Source organism: Sebastes umbrosus, chromosome 16 (assembly GCF_015220745.1).
Source record: "Sebastes umbrosus isolate fSebUmb1 chromosome 16, fSebUmb1.pri, whole genome shotgun sequence".
Lineage (NCBI taxonomy): Eukaryota > Metazoa > Chordata > Actinopteri > Perciformes > Sebastidae > Sebastes > Sebastes umbrosus.
In genome coordinates, this window is record NC_051284.1 from 369,846 (window position 1) to 397,167 (window position 27,322).

The following is a 27,322-nucleotide window of genomic DNA, read 5'->3' on the forward strand; positions in this document are numbered from 1 at the left end:
CAAACTGCAGCCCAACAGGCAACAACAGCTGTCAGTGTGTCAGTGTGCTGACTTGACTATGACTTTCCCCAAACTGCATGTGATTATCATAAAGTGGGCATGTCTGTAAAGGGGAGACTCGTGGGTACCCATAGAACCCATTTACATTCACTGATCTGGAGGTCAGAGGTCAACGGAACACTTTGAAAATGGACATGCCAGTTTTTCCTCATCAAAATTTAGCGCAAGTTTGGAGCGTTATATATATCCTCCTTCGCGACAAGCGAGTATGACATGGTTGGTATCGATGGATTCCTTTGGTTTTCTAGTTTCATTCATTCATATGATACCAGTATTTTCACTCTAGTTTTAAAACTGAGCCCTCTACAACCTAAAAATCGCAAGTTGCGTTAATGCTTTAAAGAAATTAGTGGCGTTAAAACAAATTTGCGGTAACTCGTTATTATGGTGTTAACTTTGACAGCCCTAGTTGAAATATATGCGTATGTAGTCTGTAGTAAACCAGACCCAAACTGCTCAGCCTAACTCCTCTCCATGTGTTTCACCTCCCACCCAGTCGCATAGAGTGGGTGTGGCTCCACTGGGGCGAGTACCTGAAGGCCTACGAGGAGTTTGAGCTGTGGTTGACGAGTCGGCAGCGCAGTCTGGATGTCGCGGTGGAGCTGCAGCTGGGGGTGAAAGAGAAGCTCTGGCAGGTGGACCAGCAGAGGGTGGTGGTGAGCGACATCCACGGCCAGGCGGCGCTGTTGGAGAGGCTGCTGGACGAGGCCGCCGCGCTGCACAACAGAACCCAGGACCCCAGCGTGGAGCCCCAGGCCCAGGAGAGGCTGCAGGAGGCCTACAACGATGTCAGAGATAGAGCAGAGGTAAGCTGCTTACTCATGTGGTCAGACTCTACTGCAGTGCAGCCTGTTGCATACTTACATACAAGGTGTGCATATGCTTAGAGCCATTGCAATAGGTGTGTGACAGATGCGACTGCAGTAGTATTGCTGCTAATAAAACAAGAAACGTGACTTCCATACACAGTGAGTCCATCTCTTACAGTACTGCCATACATAAAAATGTCAGTGCGGCAGCAGAAATGGGCTGTATTCGAAACCGCATACTGCTGAGTAGTATGCAGTATGTGACAGTTAAAGTGATGTATTTAGCAGTATGCTAGACGAGGCTTAAGCCTTTAAACCAGCTCTTAAAGCAGGACAAAAAAAACAAACTTGTACCACTATTACAATATTATCAAAAAATACAACTTTGATTTTGTTGTTTATGTTGTGCTTGTTTACTTTATAAGATACTGCAGGTTTAAACTATTTATTCTAACAGCTCATAATGAAGTCCGACAAACAGGATCATCAACGAGGAGAGACGGGAAATATAAAATATTCATCCACAACGTTTACTTTACTCAAACTGCTTTTTCAGTTACAGCAAAAAAAAAAGTGGACTGATCTCCCTCCAGATATTAGAGAAATGCTAAAAAAGTGTCATGTTGTCTCATCAGGAATCTCTCTGCCCCGTCAGAAGCTGCTCTTTCCCTCGCGACTCTGCTGCTCTGCAGCCGCTCTGTGAGCGTCACTGGCCGGCTCTCCAGCGAGCTACGCCCGCGGGCGATTGTGGAGCTTTTTCACTCGAAAAAAGGCAAATAAACACAGGCTCCTGTTAATTTATAATGGACATCTGTGTTGTGATGTTTAAACAAACTATCCGTCAACAAGGAAATAAAAGCCTCTTGCCTATGAGACCGGAGTGAGCTCCAGCAGCTCATAGCGGTCTCTGAGCGTGACTACCCGGCTTGCTGGCAGCGACCCGGGCAGGCACTCGCTGGCTGTCATGGTGTTTTGTGGAGCTTCTAAACTCCGACAACGGTGGAACAAATGTTCGATTCACCATCTAACTTCGTAAAACTGCCGATATTAATAATCTACACAGTTGATTTCTCGCCTCAAAAACTTTCAGAAGTGAATTTAGTGTTGAAATGGCTACAAAAAACGTAAAAAACAAGCAGCTTTTGGCTGCTGTTTTTGTACCGGTAGCCTGTACTGTTCCAGTGCTTTGCATTGTGGGCGAGATAGACTGGTCCGATGCATACTGGAGAATTTTTCCAAATCAGTACGTCATTCGGGTATTTTTGGCATACTGGAGATTTTGCTTTTGTTCGCATACTGCATACTACGTACTACATTTTGGCCAAATCAGTACGTACTACCAGTATAGTATGCGGTTTTGAATACAGCCATGGGGTATCCCCCACAAAGAATTTACAAAGTCGAATCTGATTTGTCAAGTCTTGTGTATCGTTAACTGATCGTTGAATCAGTTTTTTTTGTTTTTTTTTTGCTCATTGATCCCCCTCTGATTTAAGATTTATGCATCTATAGAAAAACATCAACATGATTGGCTGAAATTGGGGCTGTGAATCGATTAAAATAGTTAATCGCGATTAATCACACATTTTTATTTGTTCAAAATGTACCTTAAAGGGAGATTTGTCAAGTATTTAATACTCTTATCAACATGGGAGTGGGCAAATATTCTGCTTTATGCAAATGTACGTATATATTTATTATTGAAAATCAAATAACAACACAAAACCTTATTATTATAAGGTGTTATTTAGTCTTTCTGAGGCTGTCGCCAAGATCCGGCTCTGATGGTCCTGTTAATTTGCATAGTGCAACTTAGTCCATGTGGTGATTTATTCATGCACACTAAGGAGATTTATTGAAAGCATATGAGTTATTTGTATTAACAGTATTATTAATTCTATTTTTTACTACAATTGGCTGATATGTACCCCAGAACAGGCTACAGTATATATCATGATTTATTGGGAGAAACCGAGCAAATCTATGTACAATCAGACATTTATCTCCCCCATATAACCCCAATGGAATGATCCTTTGTTTCATAACCACATTTTTCCCATCACTGCAACAACTGGACTGTGAGATTGGCAGTCGAATCGGGCTCCTTGGATCGAATCGTTGAATAGTTGACTATTCAGGGTCACCCCTACAGCAGACTGTCATAAAACATTTAAATGTTTTTGTTTTCCGTTTTTTACAGCAGCAACTTATAAGCCAAGAGGACGAACATAATGCTGAAGTAGGCGTGCATAACTCTGCTCTAACAATATAAAAATAGTATAATGCTGCACATAGAGCAATTTTTAGTAAGATTTGCATAGGCCATGGCCTCGAGGCACACATCTCTATGTCTCATGTCAGTGATCAGGGTCTTGCACTTTTGCACAAGTATGGACAGAGCCTTGCACCCAGTCTGCCTGTGACAGCTCTGGTTATGCTAATGCAAAGGATGTATAGTACATTTGCTTGAGGTTTATGTGAAAATGCACACAGGTCAGCTGGTTGAACGTGTGTAGAAAAATACTTTAACAGTTTCAGCACATGAAGAGAGAGACAAAGCAAGTAAATTAATAAACTAAAGAAGAAAGAATAGAAAATGAACCATGCAGTGAAAAAAGCTTGTTAATAAAACAGAAGAGAGTTCCTTTGTCTGAATAAGGAACAGCTTCTTTGTTAACAGGAAGTAGAGAGCTTGAGAAACCCTTCCAGTTGCAATGCCAGTGGCTTGAAAAGTTGTTTATGATGCGCTCATGCTTCCCAACCAACACCACACACACATACACACACACAAACACACACACACACATACACACATATAGAGTACATATTGTTGACTAAGTTTACTAGTAGTTTTGTGAAGGATCAAGGAAACAGGAATTGTGGCTGTGAGGTTAAAAGGTTGAAATGTTTTCACTAGGGATTCTAATTTAGATTTTTTTCCTAACTGATAACCGACCCTCATTAACCGATTATTAACCATCAACTGACAAGCATGCAGCGGTGCTATTTTTAGTGACTAACAATCCGCCCAGCTGCAACTAAAAGCTGATGCACAAACAGGTTAAATCCATCAATTATCACCAGCAACAGCAGTGTATGAGCACAACAGACAACTGAGTCTCCACTTCACCAGACTAGGAGAGTTACTGTAGCAGCCACGACACTGTGTGTATTCTCCCCGTAAGTCTCCACCGTATAAATGAGTTGAGCTGCGAGCTGACTGGCTACTCTGTAACGTTAGCGAGTGTTCGACAAACCGTGTGTGACGACGGTGAGTACGAAGTTTTCAGTAGTATTGTAGCTGTGAACATAGCAGTATCAGTGTGTACAGTTTATTTGTTGGTGAATAAATGCCACAACTCCTCCAAGCCAACTTCCTGTAATCTGCAACAGCGGCTCAGACTCACTTAAGGTGGGCTGTTAAAGTGGACCAGCTATTCTCCTTTAAGTGACAAGCCGCTCTTCTGAGTTTTGCTCAGCTTTTCATTTAATTTTGAATATTTCTTCTAACCGATAATAATCCCAATAATCGGTTAAAAAACAGTTAAACGGTTAATAATTACCATCCCTATTTTTCACTGAGGAGATGATGGTGTGGGGGAGGCTCACTATGTGTGAGAGTGTTAGTGGGATTTGCATTATATTTGAATCACAGTGAGCATACAGTATGTGCCCACAAATCAGTGATCCCTTAATTTACATGAACAACATGCATTTCCAACTTAAACTCATGTTTACATCTGTACCTTACTCTCTCTCTCTGACTGAATCCCTCAGCCATACAAAGCATGCTGATGTCTATAATCAAAGCTGCCAAGGAAGACAGCAGTTTAGTGTTTACTGATTTAGAGCAGAGATACTGTTGAATTAGTCATACTGCTGCTTTTCTCTTCCGTGAGCCGCACAGTGAGACGGCTCTTCCTCTTCCCTTTTCAGACAGCTCTTTCTTTTACCACACACATCCACCAAGTCAATCTTTACCTACATCATGCATTCACACGAACACACCAGTCTGCTGGCAAATCTGTACTTTTGACTCCAAATGGGAAAGTTGTGATTTAAATAATGCTGTGTTTGACGAGGATACTATTTTGTGGAAGCACCTCCTACCTGTGAACTGGCTCTTTTTAGTAGTCTCTGTGTTCTTCAATGTGGTCTCAAGAGTCTTGTCATTGAAGTAACAGATCTCAGTCTCACAGGAGTATACAAATTCACATTCACGCTCCACGCTCAGATACCCAAATATCAAGTCTGTGATGTATGCTGAAAGATCTTCGTTCATTTTAAACAGTGCGCTGCTAAAAATGTGTTCTCCTGCTGTGCTAGGAGCGTCTGTCACTGCTTCAGAAGATCGCTGAGGAGCACCAGACGTACCAAGGCCGCGTTCAGAGGTTCCAGTCCTGGCTGCTGTCAAAAACCAAGGAGCTGACTGATCTGATGGAGAGGGAGGATACAGCCGAGAACAAGCTCAAAGCCTTACAAGTGAGACTCACTGAAGCTGAATTAGGAAGCTGCTGCTTGATGTCTTTGTTATTTTCAACAGGCAAAGGGAGAATATTCTATCTGGAGTTTGAATAAATAGTCTCAGCTGTGTAACATCTAAAAGTACCAACCAAATGAAGAGTGAATATAATTATCCTCATGGTGAATCGTGCCTGAGCAGCAAGACATCAAAAGAGCATAAATGGATGGATACAATAAGTGTGGTCTGTAGCATGGTGAAAGCATGTTGGGGGACAAAGGAATGGAGAACATATATAATACTGCAGTACTCCAAATATAAATCCAAGTTCTGTTTAATCCTACTGCAACTGCACCGTTAAAGCTCAGTTGATTTTTGTCTTTATTTCAGTTTGATTTTTAGGGCTGTCAAAGTTAACGCGATAACAACGTGTTAACGCAAACTCGTTTTAAGACCACTAATTTCTTTAACGCATTAATGCAACTTGCATCATCATCAGATGAAACAAGAAAACCTAAAGAATCCATCGGTACCAACCATGTCATACTAGCTTGTTGTGAAGGAGGTTAAATAACGCTCCAAACTTACGCTACATTTTGGTGAGGAAAAACTGGCATGGCCATTGTCAAAGGGGTCCCTTGACCTCTGACCTCAAGATGTGTGAATGTAAATGGGTTCTATGGGTACCCACGAGTCTCCCCTTTACAGACATGCCCACTTTATGATAATCACATGCAGTTTGGGGCAAGTCATAGTCAAGTCCAACACATTGTAATGTTTCTTCTTCTGCCTCCGTGTCAGGCTCTGGACGATAGCGTGGCCGGCGAGGAGAAGACCCTGCAGCATATCGAGGGAGTGGCGGAGGCGGTGAGGGGTAACACCTCTCCCTCTGGTGCGGAGATGGTGGTGGAAGAGGCCGAGGAGCTGAGGCTGGGCTGGCAGAGGCTGAGGCAGGGCCTGTTTGAGACTGAGGAGGGCCTGCGCTCCAGCCTGGACTCCCACAGTCAGTACATGGCCAGATGCCAGCGGCTGGGAGAGGACATCGGCCACCTCAGGGTGCTGCTACAGGAGCTGGACCAGGAACTGGGGGAGGGCCGCGAGGCGAGGGACCGCACTGACCGGACCGAGGAGCAGATGGTGGGCCAGTGGAGGAAATACACGGTAGGTTTTCTAAATATATCAGCAGTATTCTAAAGTTTAGTGGAAGTGTCCTAGATGCAGGAAACGTATTGTGTAATATGTATTGATGGCTACTCAACTGAAGTTCCTTTGAACCTGTCATGTATTTCTGGCGTGTAATTTTCATAAAGTTCTGCGTGAGGTAAAATTTGAGAATACAAATACAGCAGACAGAAGGCAAAATTCTCAGTGACAGTTCAGGGGGATGTACTGTATGAATGTATAAAAGATAGAGACTCACACTGAGAATGTGTGTGAATTCTGTTAAACTCATAGACTGTATAGAAGAAGTGGACGTAGTCACCGTGATGTCACCCATTATTTTGTGGACTGCTGTTTTGAATTCTCAAATTCAGCATTTTGGCTGTCGCCATCTTGGTTTTTGGAACCAGAACTGTTTTTTTAGGTTAGGTTACAACCTGTTCACACATTGGCAAGAAAAAAAGTTTTTTAGGTGTAAAAAGTAACATACAATCCCTTTTAATATCGCTAACAATCTCTTCCAGGGGGGAATGCCCCCGGAGCCCCCCACCCCCACATGATTTTAGTTTTGTATCTTGTCACCTTTGTCACTGCTCTAAAGTTTGCAGGTCTGAAAATACAACAATACATTTACTTGACAGTTTTGATACTCAGTGCTACGGACACATTTCTGGTGGTAGCAAAAACATGATTGAGGTTTGATACCCAGCTGTAGGTTTGAATATGTGAGTCTCCACTCCAGCATACCAAATCTATTTGCACCCCGTCTGTCCTCCCCCATCCCTTCTCTATTTCTTGCTTTTATCCATTCTTCTCCGCGGTTGCTCACATTCATTTTGTATTTTGATGCCTTCCCTCGATGCCTTTCCTCTTTACATAAACATCATTCCTCCGCCGGTCCCTCTTAGAGGTGATACAATCTATGTGCCCTGACATGATGGCTCTTGACTGGATTCTTTTTCTCCATCACACTATATTTTACAGCCTATCTCACATGCCTGACACACTGTGGAAACAGAATCTTGCTGCCCTGTCAGGGAAGCTGCTTTATCACTTTAGTGGATCCACTGAATGAATGCCTCAGAGAGGTGTGGTAGAGTCACAATCACATTATTATTTCTATCTGGGACATGTGCCAGGTCCATCCATCTCTTTGTCTGACGAGTCACCGCTGGCTGTGGATTGATAAGCAGCATTGTGTAGTAGGACAGTGGGAATGAACGTGACAAGCTTTGCCTCTATAGAATTTAGCTTTCAGCTTTCATATGTTGTTATATATGTATATAACATGCTGTTTGCAGCATGTGACAGATAACAGGCAGAATCAGCAGGAGACAATGAGTTGACAGTTCACAGAGAATCTTCCAGAGGTAGAGTTGTGTACCTGCGGAGCTGCTTCTGTCGGGTGTGACTGGAATGCTAAATGATCCGGTGGACTCGTCTGTCTATCTTCTGCTGCAATCTAGACAGGCTGTCACCTCACTGTGACACAGCCTGTTCTTACTTTTAGCTGAAGACGTGAAATGGATTGTAAACAACTCCAGTTTATCTAAATTGCAAATATGCCATTGTAGCTGAAATATTTCACTCCTGAGAATTTGCATTGAGTGGTAATGGAAATAAATGTCAAACAATTACAGAACACGCTCCAGTAATGGCTCTAACCTTAAAGAAAATACAGCTGTGTGCTCTTATTGAATAAGTGTGTTTAATAATTCATGAGAGCAGTTGCTAGAAATAAGACATTGGAACATTTTAGCCTCAATAAAAAAAAAAAATGTCACATCTCTGTTGAATGCTGGATATATACTTAAAAGCTGAAGTAGGCAGGTTGGAGCAAATATGATAAAAAAAAAACAAAGTTATTTTTATCAAACAGTCACTATATCCTGACAGTAATACATGAGACAGGTAATCTGAAAAAATTGTGTTCCTCCATGTCCTCCGGTGCTCCTAATGGCATCTACAAGATCTCACAGACTGGAGGAAAACAACCTATCAGAGCGGAGCTGGAGTTTGCCGTCTCCGATCAAACGGTCAAACTAGGCAGCGCTGATCAAACATAAATCAATATCTGTTACTGTAATGACTATTTCTCTCCTCATGTTCTCAGAATCATCTTGTAGTGTACTGTTTAGCTGTACAATGAGAAAGATTGTGACTCGGCAGCCATGTTGAGATCTCACTCACTACAAGATGATTCTGATAACATCTGAGGAGATGGGCATTAAAGTAACAGAATATTGATTCATATTTGATCAGCGCTGCCTAGTTTGACCATTTGGTCGGAGTTTGTGAGTGATTGACAGCTGCCTCCGTTGAATTAACAGCCAATAGGAACGCTCTCTCTCTCTATAATGACCTGTGATTGGTCAAAGTCTCCCATCAGTCACGGGCTAGATGTTCTAAAGCCTGAAAGCAGAGCCATGAGGAGGAGCAGAAGTCTAGTTTTCTCTCAGAACACTTGAATTACAAAATGCTGAAAGGTTATTATGGAGTTTTTGCCCAATGATAAATAAATATACTGCCTACTGCAGTGCAGCCTTAAATGAGTTATACCATACAGTATATCAAACAATGGCTGTCGGTCCCATCCAACCTGACAGAGCTCAAGAGGATCTGCAGAGAAAAATAGCCCAGGTGTGCAAACCTTGTCCCTCATACCTAAGAAGACCTGAGGCTGTAACCACTGCCAAAAAAGCTTCAAATAAGTACTGAGTTAACGGTTTGAATTATGCCAATGTGATATTTCAGTTTTGTTTTTTTCAGTTTTTAATATACACATATACACATCAATATGTCTATACCCAAAAACTTTTAACAATTTAAGTCAAGCCCCAATAAGACACCGAGTCCTTTTCACCTGCAGGGTGTGGCTACGCGTTCTCACAAATACAAGTCTCATCTAGACGCTGGGCAACTTTTGTCAATATGGAACATGTTGCACATCGGTTATATTCTCCACAATTCAGTCGTTCAGTTCATTTTTACAGAAACCATGAGCACCAACATATAATTCATTCAGGTTTACCGGCATGGTAAACAAGAGAGACGAAAAAAAAAGTAGTGACACTCTACTTCTGAAACTGTCATAAAGTCTGAATGTATCCATTAGGGCTGGGAAATATAGAAATATGATATCGATATTATGATATGAGACTAGATATCATCTTAGATATTGGATATCGTAATATGGCATAAGTGTTTTCCTGATTTTAAAGACTGCATTACAGTAAAGTGATGTGATTTTCTGAACTGTCTGTTCTATTATTTGCCTTTACTGACTTACATGTAGTCATTATATCCACATTACTGATGACTATTTATCAAAATCTCATTGTCTAAATGTTTTGTGAAAGCACCAATAGTCAACCTTACAATATCAAAAATATTGTGATATTTGATTTTCTTCATGTCGCCCAGCTCTGGTGTCCATTCCGTGATTATTTATATTCCTTTAGTCCGTAAGGGTTCACCAATCGAATGAATCAAAACATTTTTTTCATAAAAATGAATCCAAGTTTAGACTATTGTCATGTGAAGTCCATTGCTGCTCACTGTGTGCCAACCGCACTTTAACTGACATAAACAATATTTTCTCTTCTCCCTGCCCCGTGTTTTCAGGTACGCTTGTTTTCGTTACCTTGCTAGCTACAAAATAAAAGCGTCCCCTTTCTCTGTTTAGTTTTCTCCCCTTGTCCTTTTTCGGTATGCTACATAGGCTCGTCGCTGACGGGCAGGTGGGTTTAACAGGATAAAGAGAGGTGTTATGCCGGTATGCCGGTGCTCTGAGCTAGAGCAAATGAATGATTCATAATTATTTGATAGCCTAATTTTCAACAAGTAATTTTCATCTTTGCTGAGTGTGAGTTTTGTGTGAAAGGAATTAAAGGTCTGTCCCATATAGATGCCTGTACCAAATATAGGCTGGTTGAGTTCAGTGATTGAAGCAAAGCCTGGGCTATTAATTGCAGTTTTATGGTAAATGTGTATGTGAACTATTTCTCGTATTTCTCTGAAAACAGTTGCAGTGCATTTATTCCCATTGGTAATAATTACCAACATACTGAGTTAGTTAGAAGGTCATGTAAAATAGTAATGTAATGTAAAATAAAGTGTATATATCTAGCTGTTTCAATAGTTTGAAGTTTGGTGTGGGTGTTTTCACATTATTGCAGCTGTGCATTTCAATGGACTCTTGTCACAGATGTGTCATAGCAGGGTAATGGCAGCTGAGGCTGATAAAAGTCATTATGGCTGCGTTTCATTTGGTGGTGCCAATTAGCAGCCAGCCAGTAATTACACTTTTGGTGCTTTCTTCTTGACACACCTGAAGCAAACTTACTCATTGTTAATTATCTACATCTGTGTCATTTAGTCCTTCGTGAGTGACATTAGTAATGGCTGCAGTCTGTTTACATGGGCCACTTCCAGGGCTTTGGCATTGTGCATGCACATCTAAATGATACAGAGCCATTGTTGCTTTTATTAGTTGCACCTGTGCTGTTCTTGCTATGTCTCGTCAAAGTATTCATCCAAGGTCTGTTGCAAAGTACAACAACAATGGAGGAGCTGCTTAAAGCTGAAAAGAGGCTCCAGATAGCTCACAGAACGTGGTGATATAGTAACAAAGTCTCAAAGTACACTTTTAAACGTTCAATTGGGAAAATGTTCACAATGTGACCAAGTTGGTCGTCACATTGGTTGTTACACACATTGCCATCATTTTCTATTGAATATTGGGGTAAGCCAATCAGAGTAAGGTCAGTCATGCCTTCACCATAGTAGCAAATAATTAAAGCTGCAAGCAGCGATGAACGGGCCCTCGCCCCCGCGGGCACGTCTGGGGAACGTGCACGTCGGGGTATCCGCTGTCGTCCATTCCCGTGAAAGTCGGAAACTGCACGCAGGCCGGGACTCTTATAAATCATGTCAACTTTGGGGATATTGGACAATGTATAGTCAATTTACAACAACTTCCTGTTTCCTGTAGGGGGCGCTATGACTATCATGCATAATACCACGTATATGTCTTCAGGCCGGCACCCTTATAAAACATGTCAAATTTGGGGAAGATGGGACAATGTATAGTCAATTTACAACAATTTCCTGTTTCCTGTAGGGGGCGCTATGACTTTCACTCAAAATGGCACATATATGTCTTCAGGCCAGGACTATTATCCAGCTTGTGAAATTTGGGGCAGATCGGACTATGTAAAGTCAAGTTAAAACAGTCTCTTGTGTCATGGCGAACAATCAAAAATCACGTACGACATCACCATTCGAGCGATCAAACATTCCTTCACCATTTATCATCACAGTAGTTTGAGGGTTATACCACCCAAATTTCACGCGAATCCGATGAAGTCTCTAGGAGTAGTTTGTAAAAGTATGCATGAAATACATAAATTACATGAAAAGCACAAAATCCAATATGGCCGACTTCCGGGTGGGCGGAGCTAATGAAACCCATTCAGGAATATGTTTCAAATAATGAGTGGGATATGCATACCAAATTTGGGGAAGATTGGACAATGTATAGTCAATTTACAACAATTTCTTGATTCCTGTAGGGGGCGCTATGACTTTCACTCATAATACCACATATATGTCTTAAGGCCTGGACTATTATCCAGCTTGTGAAATTTGGGGCAGATTGGACTATGTAAAGTCAAGCTACAACAGCTTCCTGTGTCATGGCGAAACATCAGAATTCGCCGCGCCGCCACAACAACGCCGTTTTGCATAAACACAAAAGCCTTTCAATTTAGCATCATGAAGGTGTTGAGAATCTGCTGCCCAACTTTGAGATGGATCGCTTGAATCCTCTAGGAGGTGTATCGCACAGTTCCATACCTAAAACGTGATAAATTGGCGTCTTCGCACATGACCTATGACATCACCATTCGAGCGATCAAAAATTCCTTCACAAGGTGCCATCACAGTAGTTTGAGGGTTATTCCACCCAAATTTCACGCGAATCCGATGAAGTCTCTAGGAGGATTTGATAAAAGTATGAATATAATACATAAAATACACATAATTCAATATGGCCGACTTCCGGGTGGGCGGAGCTAATGAAACCCAATTAGGAATATGTTTCCAATAATTATTGGGATATGCATACCAAATTTCATAAATATCTGATCAACTTTGACCGAGTTAAGATTTCAACGCGTTAGGGGGCGCTATGGAGCCCACTGGCGACGCCCGTTCCCAAACACTACAGAACATTGCAATTTTCGCCACTCCCGACGCACGTTCCAATTTTGGTGAGTTTTTGGGGATGGGAAAGGCCTCAAAAACGCGATCTCGCAGCAGAAAAATAATAATAATAATACTTAGAAAAACAATAGGTTTCCTCGCACGAAAATTCGTGCCAGGACGCCGTTGGGTCCTGGCACTTTCGTGCTCGGGCCCTAAATATTGCAACTGGGAAGGTCCAGTGATGTCATTGTGAATAATAATTACTCATGAGCTTCTGTTTGTTACAGGAAGACTATTGGGGTTTCAGAATAATGATAAATAATAATAGATTTTCCCATCTGAAATATTGTCTTCAACAAAATTACAAATTTACAATTCCATTACTATTTTAAATTTACTTATGTTTATATTTAAGCCCTATATTTTAACTGCATTATTTTATGCCTTAGATTATCATTTTGCTTTTACTTTTACTTGTATGATTTCCCCTTTTTTATATATATATATAAACTGGAAAAAACAAAGTTTGGAAACTTGTGTTTGGTGGATTATTTCTCTGTTGTTACAATGCTAATGGTCATTGTATTTTACATGGTTGGAAAGTCTGTTTATTTACCTTCACAATGATGTCCAACATGTAAGGATCATGCATTTGTGGGATGAGCAGCTCAGCTGATTATGTGGGTAGCGCCCAAGAAAAATGTTCCAAAATGCTCTGCCAATGGTAAACAGTGTATTCTCCTGTTGGTGTTGACTCTTGTTTTGAGTTGTTTGGTGGATTGGATGATTGAACTCTCTATCAGTAACAAAGAACAAACAAGACATATTGGCAATTTTACACTTTATTCATTTAATACACCGTCAGGAGCCTCCGTAGCGGTGGAAGATCCATACGCAGCCACAACAGCCTGGCACCTCCTCCTCATGCTGGTCACCAACCTGGTCACACGTTGCTGTGGGATGGCGTTCCATTCCTCAACCAGGATTCGTTGCAGGTCAGCCAGCGTGGTTGTGTTGGTCACTCTAACACGTACAGCACGCCCAAGCTGATCCCACAAGTGTTGAATTGGGTTGAGGTGTGGACTCTTGGCAGGCCGTTCCATTCTCTCTACTCCCACATTGTGGAGGTAGTCTGTGATAACCCTGGCTTTGTGGGGTTGAGCGTTGTTTCTTGGAGGATGAAGTTAGGTGCAAGATTGTGGAGATATGGGATCCCCACTGGCTGCAGAATCTCATCCCGATATCTCCCTGCATTGAGATGGCCTTCAATGATGACAAGCCTTGTTTTTCCAGTGAGGGAGATGCCCCCCACCCCCACACCATGACACTGCCCCCACCAAAAGCTGTTACTCCATCGCTGCAACAATCAGCATAGCGTTCTCCTTGTCGTCTCCATACTTTGACCCTGCCATCCAACTTTGGCAGACAGAACCTGGACTCATCACTGAACATGACATTCCCCCACATGTTCAGGTTCCATTGTCTGTGTTGTCGACACCAGCGCAAACGGGCCTGACGGTGAAGGGCAGTCATTGCAGGCTTCCTGGTAGCCTTATGAGAATACACTGTTTACCATTGGCAGAGCATTTTGGCAAATTTTTCTTGGGCGCTACCCACATAATCAGCTGAGCTGCTCATCCCACAAATGCATGATCCTTACAAGTTGGACATCATTGTGAAGGTAAATAAACAGGCTTTCCAACGATGTAAAATACAATGACCATTAGCATTGTAACAACAGAGAAATAATCCACCAAACACAAGTTTCCAAATTTAGTTTTTCCAGTATATATATATATATATATATATATATATATATATTTTTTTTATGAGCATTGTTGAAGGAACCTGAGACCAAAGATTTTCATTGCCAATGACTGCTTTGCTGGAATTGACAAATGACAAATAAAGAACCTTGAACCTTGAACCTAATGGGCTGTTGGAACAATGGCATGGCAGCGTTAATACAGTATTGGGTTTTAATTGATTTACTCAAGGAGCAGTCATTTTGTTACAGGTTTGTTGACATTTCTCTAGTTCTTTCAACCAACTGAGAGATATTGTAGCTGTCAGGAATTCCCAAGATCTCCAAATCAGAATTAACACAATTAACAATTAATTGTCTGAATGATACAACGTGGACATGGCATTAAGTAGTATAGACAATGGCTTAGTGAGTGTGCAACCAGTGGGCTAGTGAAGTCAAAGCAGAAGTGGCTTAAACCTGCATTCTCTCTAACAGCCAGCAGGGGGGCGACTCCTCTGGTTGCTAAAAGAAGTCTGATTGAATAGAAGTCTATGAGAAAATGAGCCTACTACTCTCTTGATTTATTACCTCAGTAAACATTGTAAACATGAGTTTATGGTCTCAATCACTAGTTTCAAGTCTTCTTCAATACAGCATGATGTTCATTTAGTAAATGATGGTCCCATTGAGAGTCAGATAGACCATAAAGCAGGGGATGCTTTAGGGCGGGGCTACCTTGTGATTGACAGGTCGCTACCACGGCGTTGTCCTGTCTGGGAGTTGTCCGTGTTTTCGTCTCAGAACTTTAACCCTTTCACAGTGTGTTTTTCACTTCTGGTTGCAAGAAAAACAAACATGGCGACAGCCAAAAACATCCACACCAATCCCCAAACCAATGGGTGAGGTCACGGTGACTACGTCCACTTCTTATATACAGTCCATGAGTGCAACTCGGGTGTCTGTGGTAAAGATCACACCGTTTGGTATTCTGCTGTTGTGTCTTGAGCTTACTTTTGTTCCATGTTTGTGTCTTGCAGGGTGTGAGGAACACTCTGGCAGGGGAGGAGTCCCAGGTGGAACTACTCAAGGCTCAGCTCAAGGAGCTCTTCAGGTTCTCAGAGGACTCGCGCCACCTCTCTGACGATGTCCTGGCTGTTGTCAAAGAACATCAAAGGTATGTGACAGGAAGCCCACCGCTGTTTAAAAACCCTGAAAGTGAAAACCTCGTGGACCATATGTAGGCCACATAATACCTGCAAGTATTTCATGTCAAAACACACATGTGAATTCCTGATACACAGGCTCAGACATAAAGAATTTGAATATACTAATAAATCTAGTAAATACCTTGCAAATCAAATAAAACAAAATCTAGAAAATAATAAGTATGTAGTATAGTATATACGTATTATGTGCTAACCTGTATTCAGCAGAAAATGACACAAATCAAGAGGACATCAATTCATTGAATGCAGCATGGCCATTTTCAAAGGGGTCCCTTGACCTCTGACCTCCAGATATGTGAATGGGTTCTCTGGGTACCCACGAGTCTCCCCTTTACAGACATGCCCACTTTATGATAATCACATGCAGTTTGGGGCAAGTCATAGTCAAGTCAGCACACTGACACACTGACAGCTGTTGTTGCCTGTTGGGCTGCAGTTTGCCATGTTATGATTGGAGGCATATTGTTTTATGCTAAATGCAGTACCTGTGAGGGTTTCTGGACAATATCTGTCATTGTTTTGTGTTGTTAATTGATTTACAATAATAAATATATACATACATTTACATAAAAGCAGCATATTTGTCCACTCCCATGTTGATAAGAGGATTAAATACATCTCCCTTTAAGGTACATTTTGAACAGATAAGGAAATGTGTGATTAATTTGCGATTAATCACTATGGACAATCATGTGATTAATCACAATTAAATATTTTACTCATTACACATCTTTGAGCATATCTTCTTGGTGTCATTCCCCGACCTTTTCCAGAAATATTGGGCGTAATCGCTTTCTTGAATATCTACAAGTCAAATCTTTCCATTCAATCTAAATGAAATGTTCTACCTGCACGTTTTTAAGGATGCACATGCACACCACGGACATGAGGTTGATGGGATAACACTTTTTACAGTGTTTAGGACAGATTATCCTGTTAGCAGGCCCTGGGGCAACATTGAGCTGTTGAGGCCTCAATTAAAGCCCTGTTTCTCCTCTCTGTGTAGTTTCTCTATGTTGGAATACTATCTGGCCCCAGGTTGTAATGTGATAAGCATAAAACTAGATTATGTACCAGGGACGCTCATCAAGGTCAGGTTAACCGAGGACCCAGTCGACAAGGGGTCTGGGGCCACGGGGCATTTGCCCATGTTATTGCATATTAACAGTTAGTGGCGGTAATACACAATGAAAGAGGAGAAGAAGATCACAAGCCAATGTAAACAAAGTAGTTTTTTAAAATGAAAAAATAGCTAATATTTCACATGGTAGGAAATGTTTTCAAAACTGATAATGATATCTAGGAGTGCTTGGGTAATATACAGTCCAGAAACAGCATCAGGTCATGATTAAATGTGCTTCTCTTGTCTTTTAACATTATAAACTACTCATAATAAGTAAATATTTCACATGTGAATTGTATTTCCCTGCCGCAGGACATCCTACTTAGCTTTTAGTGCTACTTTCAGAGATTTGTGTGGCTTAATGGAGTGTTCTAGTTTTGGATGTTTAAAATTCAGTCATGAGTTAGCTGTTTGAGCCATGTGTTCCCTTATTTGGGAGGTAATGCTATTTAAGTGGTGTTTGGTTCAAAAGCCTAAAATTACGGTCATATGAAGGGACAGTTTCACAATTTGCTCTGTGACGTATAACAAACCATCAGGAGTCCCATTTGTGGATTTTGTAGCTTTAATGCCCTAATTATGTGCCGTAACCCTATTTCTTCTTTGTCTTTCCTATAGCTAACAAATACTGGTAACACTTTATTAAATGGGTCCGTTATTTCCTAATAGTTTCCACAGTAACTGTTGAGTTTCCTGGAAAGAACTTTGTGATTTTTGGGACGTAATTTTAGGGAATTAGTTAGTTGTCCGTCTGCCCATTCCATCTATCATCCATCCATTCCATTCCAGTCTCTGCCACTTATAATAATAATAATAATAATAACTTTATTTATATAGCAGTTTATTAAAAACAGAGGTTACAAAGTGGCTGAACATACAGAAAACAGAACAAAGCAATGAAAAAGATATTGAGCAAAGAGACAAAAGTGTCAGGTAGCAAAGAAAGTATTACAGGTGCAATTACGAATAGAATACAAAACAACCTAGAATGGCACTTGGAGAACGCAGGTCCTCTGCCAAGGCTGCCCAGAAGTACGATGGCCCCCCCCTTCTCCGTTCAGCTTGCGCCATCATCCATGGTGTTTTTTTGTTATATGTTGTGATCAGCTGTACGTAGCGGAGCATCGTAAAACACTTCATTCAAACTGAACAGAAACAAAATAAAACTCACCTAAAAACCGTCGTCGATAGTCTTTCCAACAATCACACAGGGGCATCCCAAAGCTCTTAATTGCAATCCTCGTTCCCCTCACTTGCGTCTTTTCCTTTGCGTCTTAGTCCCTTCCCACAGGGAAAGCATGGAGAGACGCAAGGAAACCATGCGAGGAGAGAGGAAACGAGGAAAGCCGTTTTAAGAGCAATGGAACGTCGTTTCCTCTGAAGCGTCACGTGAAGCGACGTCCGTTTCTGATGACAGGTCAGCAGCTGATCACAGGCTGGATCAGCTGTCAGTCAGCTTTAACAGCTGTTTATGTTTGAACTGATCTAATACTAATAAAGACAAAGTGTGCAGCTGCAGTCTGTATTTCTACTGTGGACTGCTTAGAGGCTCAAGGAACCATCTCTACTGGCACAATAACTTTGTATATTTATTCATTATTAGCGTCTGTAGTATTGATATTCTGATTGTGAGTTCATTATTTCATAACTCAGAATATGACTATGGTGTTTTTTTTTTTATTAGGCTAAAGGGAAAATGTAAATGATGTAACTCATATCAAACCCGACGTTCAGGAATGATCAGGCCTCATGTGACTGAATGGAAAATGATGATAAATAATGTAAAAGGTGTTTGTTGCTGACAGACAGAATCTTCTTCTCTCTCTGACTTTAAGTTACGGGGGGAAATAACAGATCATGAAGAGAAAAATCTTTCTAATAAAATGCAGAAAGTTATTCTTGAGTCTGTTTGTCAGGTTGTATAAACCCCTCTCAGTGACAGACTGTTTCACTGGCGTGTGTGAAGCAGAGATATTGCAGGTCCTTCTGCTGCTGCTCAGAGTTTCAATTAAACACAGATTATAACTAGATGGACTAGAACTCCAGTGATGTTAAGAGGTAAAGTTATTAGATCAGTCTGATCGGCCCAGCAGCGTCCAATCAGTAACTGATATCCAATAAGGGGGCGTATCGGTCGGTAAAAGACTTCCGTGGAGGATACACTGGTGTATCCTCGCTCCTCCGGCAAGCCTCCTCGATCCTCGCTCCTCGCTCCTCGATGCACAAATAAGAGCTTTGGAACGGTCTTCAAGATGGCGCACCAGAACAACTTCCGGTTCAAGCGAGGATCGAGGAGCGAGGAAACGAAAATTAAGAGCTTTGGCATACACCCCAAGTGTGCTTTGGTCCAACTCAACTGGAATTTCACAGAGTTTAATGTGAAAAAACGCAGAATCTACAGTTGATCCCCCACTCTCTCTCTGTCCCTCTCTCTGCAGGCAGAAGGAAAGAGGCAGGGTGACGCGTCATGAACATGTCATGAACATGTCATGAACACGTCATCAGTTACACTGCGCATGTCTTAAAGCCTGTGGTGTTAATGCACAGGCTGAGCGGAGTTATTAAAAAAAATTCCCGAAGCCGGCTCATGATCCGGATCGCCACCAAAATGTAATGGATTGTTCATCGTGCCACACCTCACCCCTCCAAACAGTTTCATTCAAATCCATCACAGACTTTTAGAGTAATCCTCCAGACGGACAAACCAACAAACAAACTTACAAACCAACGCAGGTGAAAACCTAACCTCCATCCTAGGCCTTCAGCCTTGGCAGAGGTAATAAAAGTAATTTGAAGAACCAACAGACAATGAAATAAGTGAAAACCAAAAATAAACAAACATAAAAGCATCGAAATCAGGAATACAAAGCAGCTCTGTAAAAGTGTTTTTTAAGTAGTGATTTAAAATGGGGCACCGTTTATGCACACCTGATCTCCTCAGGCAGGGAGTTCTAAAGTCTGGGGTCTCTAGCAGCAGATGCACAGTCACCTTTAGTTTTTAGCCGTGACTTTGGAACCGTGGCCAGGTTGTGGTGGCAGCAGGCTAAGTAAGGTCTCCCAGACGTGCCACTCCCTAGCAACATTTTCCAGCTCCTCCTGGGGGATTCCAAGGTGTTCCCAAGCCAGATGAGATATATATAATCCCTCCAGTGTGTTCTGGATCTACCCCAGGGTCTTCTACCAATTGAACGCGCTTGAAGAAAACCTCTACAGGGAGGTACCCAGGAGGCATCCTGATCAGTTGCCCGAACCACCTCAACTGGAGTATATTTCTTCATTGAAAGAAAAGCAAAGTACGGCACTGAAGGCTTTTCTCGATGGAAAAGACTGGCTTAGGCAAGAGTTTGATTGACAGATGGTTCATCAAATCACCTACCAAGTATTTCTTGATAGAGCCTGCCCTTTTCTGAACAGTTCTAAATGACAGTTTCTCAGATGCAACCATCTGGCGCATCAGGTTATATTGGACCATGATTGGCTTCCAAACTAGTTGTGATGTCATAAATCCTGCTGATACGTCCAGGTGTTAAACTGAGATTTAAGATGAATCCCTCCTCAGCAGATGACTATGAAAACAAACTCTGCACAGTGAAGCTCCAACATCCCAGTGAAGAACAATAAGCAAAACACATGTTTTACTGGAGGGGGCTTTAATATTTGCATCCCTATAAATAACTGTGCAGTCACGCTCACAGTCCATGATGTTGCCTGTGACAAATGCTTCCTTTGTCAGGAGGAAATTGCGACCAAGCATGAGTTAATTTGAAAAGGCCAATAATATTTTTTGTAAATAACAATGTTGCTTTACTTTTTCTTAAATGTATTCTTAAAGGTTTTCTTGTAAACAAAGTTCACATTACATTCACTGTAAAATATTTAATTGTGATTAATCACATGATTGTCCATAGTGATTAATTGCAAATTAATCACACATTTCTTATCTGTTCAAAATGTACCTTAAAGGGAGATGTATTTAATCCTCTTATCAACATGGGAGTGGACAAATATGCTGCTTTATGTAAATGTATGTATATATTTATTATTGTAAATCAATTAACAACACAAAACAATGACAGATATTGCCCAGAACCCTCACAGGTACTGCATTTAGCATAAAACAATATGCTCCAATCATAACATGGCAAACTGCAGCCCAACAGGCAACAACAGCTGTCAGTGTGTCAGTGTGCTGACTTGACTATGACTTGCCCCAAACGTCATGTGATTATCATAAAGTGGGCATGTCTGTAAAGTGGAGACTCGTGGGTACCCATAGAACCCATTTACATTCACTGATCTGGAGGTCAGAGGTCAAGGGACCCCTTTGAAAATGGACATGACAGTTTTTCTTCGTAAAAATTTAGTGTAAGTTTGGAGTGTTATTTAACCTCCTTCACGACAAGCTAGTATGACATGGTTGGTACCATTCCTGCTACGATTCCTTCGTTTTTTTTAGTTTCATATGTTAACGTATGATATGCTAACGTGTTATTATCGTAATGGAGCGTCATTAATACTATGTTCACCAACAGTCGTCACCGAGCTGCAGATAACGTTTAATGATAAGGACATTGTCAGACAAAATAATAAAAAATACAAGTTTATGACAGCAGCTGTGCTATGGGATTTTCTGTTTTATATTTAAAATGAGGGATGACAGAGAGTTAGAAGCAACAACAGGGTTTTCATATTCAAGCACCGCCACAAAGCATCTGTTACCATCTAAATGAGCTGCAGTGATGCTTGTAGGACATGATCAATGTCAACAAAACAACTCTAAACTGTATTATAAATGTGGCCGCTGAAGAACAGACGCTCTGCTTCTGAAATGTCTCCAATGGACAGTGAAACTGTGACGGAGCCGTGACTCAGCCATGACTGACCCGGAGCATAGCCAGAACGTGATGCAGCTGAATGCTGTGTACATCAGAGTTATTGTAGACTGAATGTTATTGATTCATGAAGGTTTGATGTTCAACCAAAACTGTTCATATTGTTTGTGTGAGATCATTGTAAAGAGAACCTGATGAAGCCTGTGGGGAAACTTTTATTTGATGAACTAGTGAAGAATATTGACGCAAGCCTCTCACTGTGTGATGATTTACTTTGGTTTTCCTTTGCTATATATTATTTGGCACATAATTTTGTCTTTTTTAAAAATATATATATTATATGTACAACGTCCTAATCACTGCCTCGAAGGTCAGTTTTGGAATACTCGGGTTAATCTCCTTCACAGAAGTTATCTGTTGTAACTGTGCTTGTGCTCCTGTTGCAGTGTGAAAAGCAGAGCGAAGAGGCTGTGTTCAGAGTCCGAGTCAGGGCTCAGAAACATTCTCCAGGACCCGCTGCTGGTCTACGCACAGTGGAGCCACATGGTCTCTCAGGTTCTGGAGGCTTCCTCTGAGGTTACTGACTTCTCCCACATCGCCATGTTAGTCCAGAACATAGAGGTAATACACACATATTTCCTTAAAGCGGCTGTAATTGATTATTTTTATAATGACAATGTATAAAATGACAATAGCCCTTTTTACAGAGACTTCGCAATACTGCCGTGAATCAGATCCACCATTACGCCGGTTTTGCTTTTTTACACTGTGAAACAAACAACAGCCGCATAATGTTTCCCCACTGTGCGATTTTAGATAGCACGCCGGCATTACAGGAGCAAAAGAGGCACAACGAGTAAAAAAAACAGTGTTGGCATCTAGTGTGTAGTCCCGCCCTGCCGGCTGTTACAAAGACATTAGCCCCATTTCCAACACAGGAACTTTCCCCTGGAACTAAGAACCTTTTGAGGAACTTGTGTTTTGACCGCAGGGACCAGGATCTAAATTCAGTTCCGAGGACATTTCATGGGGCCTTTCTACCCCCAAAAAAGGCCCTGTTCGGGGGTAGTACTTTCTGAGGTACAGGAACTTTTGGGACGGAGTTTACAGGGATGACCGTCACTGATTGGTGAAACACACACACACACAGCGGCGCTGCTTCAACTGTACCGCTTCATTCATAAAACAAGGAAGTCCTCTAGTATTGATTTAGGATCATTTTAGGACGAGAGGAAAACATTTCTCTTTGTTGGATAACATTAAAAGTAAAGTTAGGCTCTGCTGTCGGCTTCCCGTCTCATTAAAAACAGAGAGAGAGAGATCGCAAGGGCAATAGGTAACGTGAGATGAGGACGACAGCCGGCGGTGCTGTGAATGAGAGAAAGAAAAGTTATTTTCTGATTGTTTCACGGTGTTAAAGTTCTAAATCACAAATAAATAACCATTAAACACTCAATAGATGATCTACTGAGGAGACAGACTCTTAGTTTCATTTTACTCCTCTGCATTACATTCATTACATCCAACGTTCATCAGTAAATACATGCAGCAGTAAATATCCTCGCAGTGTGACAAACCATTTATTTTATTCCAGCATGTTTTTCAGAGTAAACAGACGACACACTGAACGTCAGGCTGCAGAGTGAGTTTACTGCTGTGACCACCAGCAGCCCTCGTCTCATGTCATGTTGCTTTTTCATACGTCAGTGGACTAATTTGTCTTTAGACCACGGTGGAAACGCAGACAACAGTGGGCTGAAGGAACCCTTTAGTTCCTTGAAAAGTAGTCCCAGGAACTTTTGGTGGAAGCCCAGCTATTGATTCGGCTCCGTTACTACCTTTGCTGCCGGCTCGGTAGCTGAACAACTCTGTCCCCCCATTCTGCTTCTGTACCTTTTATACAGAACAGCAAGGTGTAATAATAGTGCAAGAGTCCGGCTTTGAACAGGCAGTGTGAAAGGGGCTGTGTAATGTGAAGGGACCTACAGAGAATTATCACCTGAATATGCAGCTCCCTTTGTCTTTATGGAACTTCATAGTGAGATTCAACTCATTGTTTAGCTGTCTGGGTGCAACCTTACTGTTTTGTTTCAGTTTCACCGGTCTCATAGCGTTGTTTTCAGTGACAAGGCTGTGATAAATCCACTGGTCACTATCTGCTCAGCAGCAGACACAGTTAGAGGCTAGTTGGTGAACATAGATGTTTCCACCAAACCAGAGCTAAACAAGAGATCTCCTCTGTGGTAGTTCCTGTTACAGTAGGTGTCTCCAGGACCACATTAACCATGATGACTCACACACAGACTCACAAGGTGAAAACAATACCAGCCACACACTGTTGCGGCCGGTAACCTCAACGCGCTCTGAGAGACACAGTGGGAGCTCTGACAGAACAGAGTTCAGTCCACTCCTTTGTTGCATGTCAGGCTCAGCTTTCTCCCAAAGCTTCCTGTCTCACTCTGCTGTTACACAATCACATGAAACAATGGGGACAAACAATGTCACTTAATAACTAGTCAGGATGCAATGAGTCACCAAGAAAAAGGAGAACAAACAAGCAGCAGGGGGATGTCAGGTCAGTGAAATAACACGCCTGCTGCCCACATTTATACCCCCTTCTAAAAAAAGATCAGACAGATTTATAACTCTCCAATTTCAGGTCTACAGTAAAATGCATTTCAAAGTCTAAGCTCATGTAAGAGTTGCATCACTGTGGCAGCACTCTAGTATACTCATAAAAAATTTGTATGAAGTTCAGTATGGAGAGATTTTCTGAAGTTGAACTTAAAATGATGTGTGAGTAACTATGTGGATTTGTATGGAATACCATTTCATTCAATGTTAAATAAATAAATACGTAAATATTAGGGCTGTCAAAGTTAACGCAATAATAACGTGTCAACTTTAACGCCACAAAACCTGGAAGTGACATTTCCAGTTTACAGTGGTTGAAGTCCCCTAAGATAAAAACCGGGGCCTCAGGGCAGCGTAAAAGTTGTTGTTGAACACAGTCTGTAACCTGGGCGGCTGCGCTAGCAGCGTTCCCGCTGGGTGGAACATACACAGCGCAGAGGATGATGTTTCCAAACTCTCGAGGCAGATAAACGGGTCTCAAGCTCACGCAGACAAGTTCAACGTCGGGGTTACAGACGGTCTGACGCATCGTGTATTGTCTACACCAGTTGTCATTCATGTGAACACAGAGGCCCCCTCCTCTGTTTATCCCCGACATCCCACTCCTGTCGGCTCGTATGAGAGAGAAGCCTTCTAGTTCACACAGGGAGTTGGGAATGTCCTGATGAAGCCATGTCTCAGTGAAGACCAACATGCATGACTCACGGTACTCGTAGCAGGTCGTAACGCAGGTCCGCAGCTCGTCCATTTTATTCTTCAAGGACCTGGCGTTGCAGAGTATCATGGACGGTAGCGCCGGTCTGCTGCCTCTCCGACGGAGCAGCTTACAGACGCCTCCTCTCCGTCCTCTCCTCCAGTGGCGTTTCCCCGGCGGCCGCGGTCGAATACTCTCCGGCAGATCGGGGGGTGGCGTGTTGCCTACAGCTCGGAGAGCCAGCAGTGCGTCTCTGGTGTATGATACCACCGCCTTGTTATTTACTGCTTGGAATGTTTGGCATGGCAGAAGGAGGTAGATAAGAAGTGCCAACCAAAGTTTCTTAAGTGTAGACATTGTGCCATACATCCGCACACACAATCACATGAGAACCACAACATAAAATGTAATAAAAACCTAAACTAACACTAAGATAAAAGAATAAAAAAAACTAAAAACTGCAGCGATGTACGGAGCCCGGGTCGCAGCCGTGCCGCCCCCGGAAGCTCAGGTAACTATTGAGGGACTTTTATTTCCTAAAGCCACATTTATCTTCGATGCTTGGGTTTGCGCTGGCTGAATTCAAGTTGCTACAGCTGCCAAATGAGTCCATCTCTGGAGCCGTCGTCCGCTCTACACCCGGTGAAGTAATCTACTAGCAGCATTATTTTCCACACTACTGTATCTGGTCATATTTCCCAGAGACGGACCTCGGCTCCCCACCGGATCAGCAAACTTCCCAGCAAAGTAGTCTCCCAACGGCGGGGACTGAGGCGGAGGGATTCCGGGGGTGCACTAACTAGCTAGCTAATTCTTGTACTTTGGTCTGAATCTCTGAGATAAAAATATATCAGATGGAAATAAAAAAAATCCCCTGAAATATATAAATGTCGTTCTTTAAAAAATGTGCAAAACCTATTTATTTATCGAACTTATTTATATATTTATTGCCTCATTTATTTCATAGGCATATTTATTTATTTATTTATTTATTTAATATTGTCATTGTCATTCCAGAGATTTGATTCTAAAATGAATGTAAATACACTAATATTCATATTTGCACAATCTTTGTGGATGCCTTTACTTTGGTTTTGAAGACATTTCTGTGTTTTATTGTAGCGTCTGCTGAAGGGCAGTGTCCTGCTGCAGGAGCGCCTCAGTCTGCTGCAGGTCAAGGGGGACCTGCTGGACTCTGTGTTCGGTCCTGAGAGGTCTGACGGCATGCAGGGCGAGCTGAGTGCTGCCATCAGGAACAGAGAGCTGCTGCACACTCAGCTGCTGCAGAGGAAGAGCCGACTACAGGTACCAGCATGCTACTGTCAATCATTTGGCTGTACTTCAATTTAAATGGCAGGTTTTAATACGTTTTTAATTTAAAATGATTGATGCAATCACTACTGCGTGAATAAAAATGTACTTTTAAAGAGCCAGTGTGTAACATTTCGGGGGATCTATTGGCAGAAATGGAATATAATATTCATAACTATGTTTTCATTAGTGTGTAATCACCTGAAACTAAGAATGGTTGTGTTTTCGTTAGCTTAGAATGAGCCCTTCATATCTCCATGTTTTTAGTCTAAACTACTAAAGGTCCCACTAGTGATCAGATTCAGATTAAAAATAACTTTGATGTCCCTGAGGGGCAATTTGCTTTACATACAGTAGTTTAAACAAATACATACAATATATCATACACAACACAACACACGATCCATATCTCCATATCACCATATATCTACACTGTCACTATGACTCATGGAAAAAGTAGACACAATGACATGACATCCGGAGTTATAGTCTGTTTTAAAAAACAATAGCAGATGGAACACAGGACAATCTGTGTCTATCAGTGCTACCTTTGGAGAGACTTAACCTCTGCTCTGATGGAAGCATCTGGAACTCAACATGTAAAAGATGTTGAGGGTCCAAAACAATAATCTGTGCCTTTGAGATGACCCTCAGTTCATCTAAAAGATCATCTCAGACAGTTTTACTTCCTGTTTTTTGGTCAACGTTCTTTCTCAAACAGAGAATGGGGGTGTGATTAATAGTCAGACGTAATTCATTACCATGGCAACCAGATTGCATCGTTTTCAACCCAGTTTAGATGAATTTATTGTTTATCAGACCACAAGTGAGACAAGAATTATCTCAACACACCTACTCTCTCTCACTCTATCTCGCTCTCTTCTTCACCGTCTCCTCCTGGTGAGGCGGCCGTCTGCCTGCTGCTGCACTGAGGAGATGCACCGCCGTACGCCGGTCTCACCGCACCGGAGAATGGATAGACATGTTGCCGATGTCCACCGTTTGAAATGCAGTTTTGGGACATTTTTGAGGTGCAGCGTCCACCAGCACCGGCCG

General features: G+C 41.9%; 1 protein-coding gene across 1 annotated transcript in view; it reads left to right on the top strand.

Moving 5' to 3' along the window:
• The window catches only part of syne3 (spectrin repeat containing, nuclear envelope family member 3), a 70,986-nt gene that overhangs the window by 14,724 nt on the left and 28,940 nt on the right, over positions 1-27,322 (top strand). Inside the window, 6 exon segments of the mRNA XM_037796506.1 lie at positions 557-866; positions 5,196-5,351; positions 6,133-6,492; positions 15,484-15,620; positions 22,074-22,248; positions 26,078-26,260. Coding sequence (XP_037652434.1) covers positions 557-866; positions 5,196-5,351; positions 6,133-6,492; positions 15,484-15,620; positions 22,074-22,248; positions 26,078-26,260 — 1,321 coding nt within the window.